At 39.2% G+C, this 9570-nt stretch overlaps 2 protein-coding genes across 4 annotated transcripts; both read left to right on the top strand.

The window, feature by feature from the left end:
- The first annotated feature begins 626 nt into the window (after window positions 1-626).
- On the top strand, window positions 627-1740 carry LOC118035425 (uncharacterized). The gene is made up of 2 exons (XM_073404422.1): window positions 627-1383; window positions 1489-1740. The coding sequence occupies exons 1-2, from the start codon at window positions 760-762 to the stop codon at window positions 1738-1740; spliced, it is 876 nt and encodes a 291-aa protein (XP_073260523.1). The 5' UTR covers window positions 627-759.
- Window positions 1741-2604: 864 nt separating this feature from the next.
- On the top strand, window positions 2605-9361 carry LOC118036722 (uncharacterized). Of its 3 annotated transcripts, none has more exons than XM_035042522.2 (9): window positions 2607-3030; window positions 3184-3914; window positions 4300-4558; window positions 4676-6053; window positions 6609-6715; window positions 6830-7463; window positions 7561-7642; window positions 8503-8550; window positions 8919-9361. In XM_035042522.2, the coding sequence occupies exons 1-9, from the start codon at window positions 2754-2756 to the stop codon at window positions 9120-9122; spliced, it is 3720 nt and encodes a 1239-aa protein (XP_034898413.1). In that variant the 5' UTR covers window positions 2607-2753; the 3' UTR covers window positions 9123-9361. The 3 variants fall into 3 exon arrangements, 2 of the variants coding, with proteins under 2 accessions (XP_034898413.1, XP_034898426.1); XM_035042535.2 differs by having other exon boundaries at window positions 2894-3030; window positions 3176-3914; XR_004685432.2 differs by lacking the exon at window positions 8919-9361 and having other exon boundaries at window positions 2605-3030; window positions 6830-7481.
- Window positions 9362-9570: the final 209 nt, after the last annotated feature.

Raw genomic sequence — 9570 nt, 5'->3', positions numbered from 1 at the left:
GTAGTGAGAGGAACTGTAAACTGATAAATTGCAAAAAAACTTCAACTGAGGAACATGGATTAGGTTCAAGCAGCAATTGAGGGGACCAGGAACTAGTTCAAAGGTTAACGTGTCGGGTTTGCGTGTTTTTATTGCAATGTCACTATCATCTCCACGATCAAGCCGTCCTTCGGCCGCGTTTTGTTTATTCTCCGCCAGAATTCTCCCTCTTTATTATATTCAAGATGAGTAGAAGACAGCCCCACGTTCTGACATTTTCAAGAACTCAAAACGCATGCTCTCATTCTCATTTTCATTAATTCTCTGCTTAATTACACTTGTCATTCAGTGAGTAATTAATGACAGTTTAGTATCACCCTCTCAATGATTGTCCTTAGACCCTCTTTGTCATCCTAATCTCAGTTTATCAGATATAAGATGCTTGAAAGTCCATTGAATCCTCTCTGTTATTTTAATCTATCATTGCATGAACTTGGTCCCATCTTAGTTGTACTTTGCCTGGTATTGGCCCCACAACGGACTCCTGAGTTAAGTTAACAGAGTTAGGACCTACACCAGAGTAATCATTAGGAATTTTGAAGTTTTATATACAAGATGAAGTCAATCCTTGCTAGTGACGTTCTTTGAAGGTGCACTGGTATAAATATGTCTCTAACGTTTTGGTTGTCTCAAGCGAAATCAAGGTTCAATTAATTAGAAGCATCACCAAAGAAAGATAAGAGCCTCTCTCTTAATTTCTCCACAGCTTCCAAGTGAAAAATGAATATGCAGACCATGGGAGATTTTCTTGATGGTGAATGGGACTTCAGCAGATTAATGTTCTCCATGGAAGAGCCTGATTTCACCCCAGAATTACTTGGTCAGTGTTCTTTTCCTCAGGAGAATGACGAAGGATTGCAATTTACAATCCCACCAGCTTTCTTCCCTCCTCCTGAAGCCAACGTGAGCATGGCTGGGAATGAGAGTTTGTTTTATTCTTGGAACGCTCTCAGCCCCAATTTGCATTTTGATTCTCAAGAAAGTGGTAATAACAGTAATTGTAGCAGTGGTGTATTTCTTCCTTCTTCCAGACATGAATCCTACTTCTTCAATGATTCTAACCGCATTCAGGCTACTAACGATAACTCCATGTCCATGGATATTTCGCTCATGGATGAGAAAACTATTGGCTTGTTTATGCCATTTGTTCCTGAAATTGCAATGGGAGAAACTACCTGCATGAATGGAGATATGAGCAGTGACAAGATAGGAGATTTAGACGATAATCTGCAGCCAGCTGCTAATACTGTTCTGGCCAAGGGATTGCAGCTCAAAAGGAAGCTTGATGTTCCAGAATCAAATACATTGGACGACATGAAGAAGAAACCTCGGATTACAAGAAATGTAAGTACACTAATTCAAGTCTACGACAATTCTTTCTATGGTGGAGTTTGTCTCATTGAAAAAGTAGTTTCTAATGTGCTCTGTCAATTGTGATTTGCATTGCAGGTGCAAAAGAGTAAGAAGAGTGTACAGTCAAAGAAAAACCAAAGGTCCACTCCAAATATTAGCAATGATGAAGAAGAGAGTAATGCGGGACCAGATGGACAAAGCTCCAGCAGTTGCAGTTCAGAAGATGATAATGCCTCTAAGGATTCTGATTCCAAAGTTTCTGAAGCTGTCAGTTCCAGTGGCAAAACAAGAGCTAGTAGGGGAGCTGCTACAGATCCCCAGAGCCTTTATGCAAGGGTAAGATACTAGAGATTATTAATTAATTATACTAGCACATAAGGCAATCTCTTGAGCATTATATTCACACATCTTTGAACAATCCTGCAGAAAAGGAGGGAGAGGATAAACGAGAGACTGAAAATCCTTCAGAAAATTGTCCCTAATGGAACCAAGGTTGATATCAGCACAATGCTAGAAGAGGCAGTCCATTACGTAAAGTTTTTGCAGCTTCAAATCAAGGTAAAGGCTCTTGTGAATCTCTTACTGCATGCTGCCAAATAAATCATTTTTCCTCTTTATCTAACTACACTTGCTAAAATCCGATTATATTTATTTGCAGCTTTTGAGCTCGGATGATCTATGGATGTACGCACCTCTGGCTTACAGTGGAATAGATATTGGCCTCGACCAGAAGCTCTCTATGCTTCTATGAGCATGAAAGAATTAAGCTACTGAATTTTTTTAATTTTAATTCATCAATTTATATAGAAATGAGAAAATAATATGTATATTTACTCCTAATTAATAAATTTCTGCCTTTAATATATTATTCTGAGTAAACAAATCACTGTATCTATATTATTAATCCCATCTGATCTGCTTCTTGCTTTTTGGTCATACCAATGACTTGCCCCTTCACATGCTTGAAGAAGCAGGCATCTTTTGCTTCTGCTCGTTAATGAGCATTTATGGGAAATTAAAAAAAACTCCTTTTTACAGAAACTTGTAATTTTGAATTTAATCTCTTTTGAAATGGAAAATAAAAAATATTATGATACTCAAACTAAAACTATTCATACTTACATAAGAGAAACATAAGAAGGGAAATTAAAAATAATAAATTAAAACAAGTTCATTTAAATATCCGGCCCACGAAAGTGTGCTAGCCCAAATAATACAAGCAGGATTTTCGACGGACAGCCTTCAGGGCTACATGAGTAATTTCATTTTACCGATGCGCTCCGTCCACAATCGAACCCCCGAAACTACCCCTCAACCACAGAGATCGCGGCCGCGCCATCTTTCTCCGCTCCGCTCGACCCATGGACGCTGCAGAGCAGCCACTCAAGAAGCGGAAGCTCTACGAGCAACAACCAGAAGAACCTCCACCAAAAACTCTGGACGAGTCACCTACCACTTTAGCACCACCACCACCACCACCACTTTCTCAAGAAGAAATTAACGCGAGACGGAGAAACAGAGATGAGATTAAGAGCGTCTACGAAACTTACAAGCGTCTCAAGGTTTTTGTTTCTCAGAAAGGACGTCACATGCCTGACCTCGAACAATCTTATCTCGCACTCATTACTGCCTCAAGAGGTTAGCAATTTTGAATCAGTCACTTGGAATTATATTCTTTTTTGTGGAATTAGGGTTTAGTGTTTGATTTTCCAAGTTAATTGCATCACTAATGTTTTTTTGGTTTTTTTTTTGCTTAAAAACCTAAAAATATATTTGCTGCTAGCATTGCAGGTTGTACTAGTGTGCAACGAATTGTAGCTGATCTTATTCCTCGATATGCTTCACACTGCCCGACTGCTCTTGAAGCAGCGACTAAAGTTGTAATCAACATGCATAACTGGAGCTTGGCAGTGATAAATAGAGGAGAGGATTTTGATGGTGTTGCAATGGGGACAGCTAAAGCATGTATTTTTGGTTTAGTTGATATCTGTCGAACTGCTTCTTTGGAAGCTCCAACATCAGCAGTTATTAGAGGCATTTGCTCTGCGGTTTTTCAGAATGTGTTGTCATTCTTTGTGTCATCGTTCGAGGGTAAGGATATCTTTCAGATTGTTGATAAGGAAACTTTGAAGATACAAGATGATCTCAAGCTCTTTTCGGAGTTGAAGCAAAAGTTTGATGATGAGGATGGAATTTCGTTGGTTAAATTGTCCAAGTTGTGTGCCTTAAGTATGCTCTGGATTTTCTTTTCTTGCCCTAAAGATTTGCTTGCTGCCTGTTTTGAGCTCTTTAAATCAACTGTTCCAGAAAGAGTCCAAGAAAGACACTATTTTCTTAGTCAGGTGACCAGCATTATAGCTGATGATGCTGTGCCTCTGGCTAATGCAAGTGATGGAACTACCTCTCGTGAAGGATCTGTTGGACCAAGTGCCAAAAGCTATGATGTTAGTGGCGAGTTGCCTTTAGATGGTAACCATGTTTCAGAAGATGCATCTTCACCAAAGAACTGCTTGTTGAGACTGGTTATACTCCTAATTTCTACTTTCTTTCCTGATTTTATACACCGTGCATGAATTCAAAAAAATACTATGTATTTTTCTGATGCTGGTTGTTCAGTTCTGGTTCAAACTCAGTACCAACTAGGTGTCTTCTTTGTTAGTAACAATATGATATGCTTTATATAATATTTATGATACATTGCACAAGTTTTTCAAGTACATATAGATCTTGGTTAGTTGGATGTAAAGATGAGAGAACTGGAGTTATTTCCCACCAGTTGAAGATAACTAATTGAAATATAATTCACAAAGATATCCATCTCCTTGTTTAAGCCTAGGCACGGATGCGATGAAATCAATCTATTGCTCCCCATTGTCAATTTCTTGTACTGAGGCTTCTTTCATGTAGGTCCTTGGCAATAACGCATCTTTGAGAAGCTGGATGTTCTCAAAGTACAAGAAGTTGTGCAACATGACATCTTTTATAGCTGCATCAGACATTAGATCTGCTCTAGAAGGAATCTGTAAATCATTTGCAGAATTCAATAAAGTAGATGACAGTCAAATTGACAGTGACGGGGATGATTCTGATCCATCAAAATTTGTAAATCGACAATTTCCGGTTCCTAGGATGTCTAATGAACATGAAGTCTCTGGTGAAACAGCTGGTATGTTAAGTGCTCATGATTGAACCCTTAATGATGGTTTTTCTGGAAAATTTCTGGTCAGTATCTTAAAGACAGCCCAATAGTTTCCATTGAAACTGATTTATGCCTTTAATGCAGGTACTGGTCATCATAAAGGAGGGTCAAGGTCCATGGATTTCGAGATGAATCACCTTGGAGACTGTTCACATGGCAGGTCTTCCATGCCTAGAGATCTATTAAACCAATCTGTGCTTTCACCTGCTACAAGAACTCCATTAGACTTCAGGAGCAATTCATTTGATGGTAGAAACTTTAATGCCCATGTGGGCAAAAATCCAGCTTCAAATATGGAGTTTAGTTTACCTGCCTTGAGATCTCCCAGTGGAGGCATAAGTAATTCTTTTTCTCCTAAACATCATTTGGCAGCACCATATGGTTCCATAGCTGAAATTGTTTGGTTCTGCGACGGGGACCCATCTGCAATGGATGTTTTTTCTGCTTCTAGACAGCTTTGGTTGGGTTCTTTAGGTCCAGATGCATCTGAAGCTCATATGAGGTATGAGCTTGAGAGGTTTGGTCCTATAGAACAATTTTTCTTCTTTCCAGTGAAAGGATTTGCCTTGATTGAGTATAGGAACATATTTGATGCCATTAGGGCTCGGGAGTATTTGCGTACCCATTTCCCTTGGTGGATCAAATTCATGGATATAGGACTGGGAGCCAGGGGTGCTATGAATGGTGTTGCGGTTGGTTCCAGTTGTCATGTTTATGTTGGACATATTTCAAGCCAATGGGCTAGGGATGAAATTCTGCATGAATCAAGGAAAGTGATTTACAAGGGGCCACGCATGGTCACTGATCTCACCAATGAAGGAGCAGTACTGATGGAGTTCGAAACTCCTGAAGAAGCTACTGCTGTGATGGTACATCTCAGGCTGCATCGTAAAGGACATCTCCACCACGTGCCTGCTTTGAACGATGGATCAGCTAATGCTGTGTTGCCTCAGTTAGATGGTTCAAGATCAGCATCAGCTGCTATCCATGCTGACATTAGAACCAATCACTCAGTTAGTATGTTCAATAGTGCAACAGAATCGCCACGTACCCAAAATGTACCCCAGAGTCCTGCTGACAGCTCTAGGACAAGGATGTCTAATTTATCTTCCTTGCTTGCTTCATTGCGTACAAAATATAATATTAATCAAAACCCAAATTATTTTGACAACTATGTATCTGGGAGCAACATGGCTCCTTCTTCGAGGGATGCTGATCGAGAGCCATCAAGCACACTTTGGATTTGTCTTCCAAATGTCAACTCCCCTTCCCTTAATGATGATGAGCTGATGGCTGTTTGCAATCTTGCTATTGCCAATGTAGGGTCTATAGTCAAGTTGACACGAGCAAATATGCATATAGGGTGTGGTTGGTTCCTTGAATGCACCAATGTTGATGCTGCAATCACTGTTTTGAAAAATCTCCACAGTTGTCATGGGACATTCTTTCAGATTGAGTTCAGGTTTGAATTCTCAAATGTTTTGTTTATGGCTCTTACATTCTCTAAAATTTTCTAACAAAATATAATTGAATGTTTATTTTTTAATTGTCATTTACGCCATACTGCTGCAGTATGTAAGCTTGAGAAATATGTTTAGGATATCTTCCATTGCTAGCGAAGGGCGACAAGTTTTTGAATTGATCACTTTGCGCATGGGTCATTTTTTTAAGTTCAAATACAAAGTAAAAACTAAAATATTCAGTGTCAAACATAGGACTTTGACTGGAAGTGGTTGATTTGATTGGAACTGTTATGGTTTGTATGGCCTGAAGGCCCGTTTCCTCCCCAACCTCCCGTCATCCCTCTAAAACATGTATATCACCCAGCAGGGGCCATTCACATGTTTACAAAATCTTTTTGACACAATGTATCAAGTTTTATTGTTTGAGCTAATATTGTTGTGCATGTTTAGGTTTTAGATCCTTTCAACTTTTTTCCTTGCACGAGATAACAATATCTTTGCTTAGCATGGGTGTCTTTGAACCTTATGAGAAAATTTCCCTTTCGTTTGAACAGTCAGCCAGAAAAGAATGCTGCCACATTCTCAATCAAGCCTGAAGGTGGCTCTACAGAGCTTGTATCCCCACAAATAAAATCAGAGAATCACGCGACTCCTGTACAAGGTGTACATTCATTTGGGGTGGTGGATCCTTCATCAGGAGTTGAAATTTCTTGTTTTAATGTTCTTACTCGTTCTTTGTTCCTGCCTTCGCTGAAATATTAACACTTCCATATAGGTGGTCATGCTGTTCCTGCTGCACCTGAACCGATGTGGATGTACAAGAACAATGAAATTGAGCTGCTCCAGCCACCTGTAAGCATTTCATGTGCTCCTACAGGAACACACGGACCACCAATACCGCCACCACAGCAATTCCAGCCACCTACATTTATGCGACCTGTTTACCTTCCTCCAAACAATTCATGGGATCCACGAGGCTTAAATCATGTTGCACTGAACCCAATCTCGCCAGCAACAATGCCAAATAGCTTTCAAGGAAGCTCTGTTGCATCTCCTTTTATACCTGCTTCTGTTACTCCGTTAGCACAGGTACAGCGGGCTCCAGTGCAGCACTTGGACCAAATGTTTCCCAGATCTGCTGTACCACCAACTTTATCATCTATGCCACTTCAGCCTGAAATACCCCCACCATTGCCTCCATCTCCACCACCTGCCCCCCCTCCACCTAGTTCCCCCCCTCCACCTCCACCCATTGCAGAATCAACTGATGCAGAAAGTTGTGGAAACTCTATGTTATATCAGTGGCAGGGCACATTATGCAAAAGTGGGGTTCATTACTGTAAAATTTTTGCGCAAAGAGTGGATTCAGATATTTGCAAGTATTCGGATGCCATGTCTGAACCTGCTGGGTAGAACTTCAATTTCCAGTATACTCTTTCTCTTCTGATTATGTTTTGTAAAATAAGATGAATATATTGTGATCTTTCCGACTTATTCCTGTTGCAGATGGCCTGCTAAACTAGACATGACGAAACGCACAGTTTTTCGGCATGTAAAATCAACATTTACAAGTACCCCACCACACAAAGTGAGTCTGTGAATCTGTGCTTAAATTCTCTCTTATATGTTGATTTTCATTCATGGATTGAATTTTTTTTTTTTTTTTTCTCTGAAATTTAGCATGTGACTTTCATATTATAAAACCAGCATTGCTGCTTGACCATTTGATATTACTCAGCTTGCCACAGCTATCTGCCTTAAGGACCTGTGATTGATGTGCTGAATGAATGCCTCTCAAAACAGGGTTCATTTGAACTTTTTTGTTTTTTAATATAGTTTTGCTGTTCCTGATATTCTCATCACTTTCAGGGGCAAGCTTCCTTTGATCCTTAAAACAATATGAACTGACCCCCCCCTCTAGTCCACTGTTCACCTCCAAATGATCCGATCTCTATCAGGTGTTTCAAGGATTTCTTAAGAGACCTTGAGGTGAAGAGATTTCGAGTTCAAGGCAGTTGAGTTAGAAAATGTTAGGAAGTGCAGGCCATTAGTCAAAGGAATTACCCTCTGGAATTCTTATGAGTACAAGACTTAAAAACAACATGAGATAGAGTTTAGAATTTTAAAAGTATGCTACCAAAATAAATAATTATCTTTAGAGTCATGTCTGATTATCCAATGGCATTCTACAGTCGCACATTGTTCTTGAGCACACACTATATAGTTCACAAGAATGAAAATGATTTATTCTTGCTGTTTTTAATGGATAAAGTATTAAAATATCAATAGACTAATGTTAATTAAACAAGGAGAGGGCTACCAGTGATCATTGAGATTATTTTACATGACTTATCCTCTATTGTATTCTGTTCTCCAGTTGATGCTTTCCATCATGATTCTTCTTTTCGTCTGTGCTATGATTTTTATGGGTTTTAATGTTTGATGCAGAGGGAAGTATGCCGATTGATCCCCTTGTCTGCAAACGACCAAAAGGGCGTAAGTTATACCACTTGTTTGTATTCATTTTGCACTTGTATGTTTCATCTTGGTAATTGATAATTTATCCAGTATTGCTCCGATTTTGCATTGACATTATGCACAGGCTTGCATTTACTATATGCACCTAAAGCTCCATTTTTATTTTTGAGTTACAGAATGTGTACTTTTTATTCAGTGCTAATTAAGGCCCACGCATTATCACCAGCCGGGTCTTAATCTAGGATGGTGTGGTGTATTCTTCTGCACGCATTCTAGGATCAGTGTCTCTATATAACTCATACACTGTCTCTGATAATTAACTTGTGATGTTCATGATTAGGATCCATTGCTTCGTACTCTGTTGTGCTAAACTTTCAATTCTACAGTTTCAGGATTTCATATCATATTTGAAGCAGAGGGAATGTGCAGGTGTAATTAAAATCCCATCTGGGAAATCCATTTGGACAAGGATTCTCTTCATCCTTCCCTACTCACAGGATACTTGTTCCATGCTCTCAATTGCTCCCGATACATCTAACTGCCTGATTGGTTTAGTTTTGCCAAAAGAAACAAACTTCGACTGGGTTTAAAGATTTTGATCAGGAAGCTTGTAACATAGTCTCAATTCCACCATTGAAATGTTTTTTGAGCTTTGAAACAGTAAATTGGTTTTTTTGATCAGCAGGCATCGTGATAGATGTAAAACAGAAGTATCCATGATTGATCTGCTTATCAACCCAGGGTTCATTGCAAGACAGTAATCAAGATCCAATGCTTCTGGTGTGCTGAGAAATCAAAGTATCTGCTTGGTACATAGCATTTTCCCTTCGAGTTAATTATAAAGTCAGGATGAATTAATCAGTCACTCTAGGATGAGAAATTATTAGATAATCCTTATGGTTTTGCATCTGTAAATGTCCTGACCCTGTCTGTCCTTTTCCCGTTAATTTCTTGCTGGCCAAATTGTTTTTCCAGAAATATCCAGCTTTTCTAAGAAAAATTGGTGACTGTATTGAATGATCTGAAAAATGTAAGTAC

The sequence above is a fragment of the Populus alba genome, chromosome 14, assembly GCF_005239225.2.
Source record: "Populus alba chromosome 14, ASM523922v2, whole genome shotgun sequence".
Taxonomy (NCBI): Eukaryota; Viridiplantae; Streptophyta; class Magnoliopsida; order Malpighiales; family Salicaceae; genus Populus; species Populus alba.
Note: the sequence above shows the minus strand (reverse complement) of the source record. Positions and strands in the feature narration are given on the sequence as shown.

Excerpts from the sequence above, each read along its gene's own strand:
- LOC118035425 (XM_073404422.1), top strand. The coding sequence starts at position 760 with ATGAATATGCAGACCATGGGAGATTTTCTTGATGGTGAATGGGACTTC. Across the intron at positions 1,384-1,488 it reads AACCTCGGATTACAAGAAAT|GTGCAAAAGAGTAAGAAGAG; the intron begins GTAAGTACACTA and ends TTTGCATTGCAG.
- LOC118036722 (XM_035042522.2), top strand. The coding sequence starts at position 2,754 with ATGGACGCTGCAGAGCAGCCACTCAAGAAGCGGAAGCTCTACGAGCAA. Across the intron at positions 6,716-6,829 it reads TCACGCGACTCCTGTACAAG|GTGGTCATGCTGTTCCTGCT; the intron begins GTGTACATTCAT and ends ACTTCCATATAG. Across the intron at positions 8,551-8,918 it reads CTGCAAACGACCAAAAGGGC|TTTCAGGATTTCATATCATA; the intron begins GTAAGTTATACC and ends TCAATTCTACAG.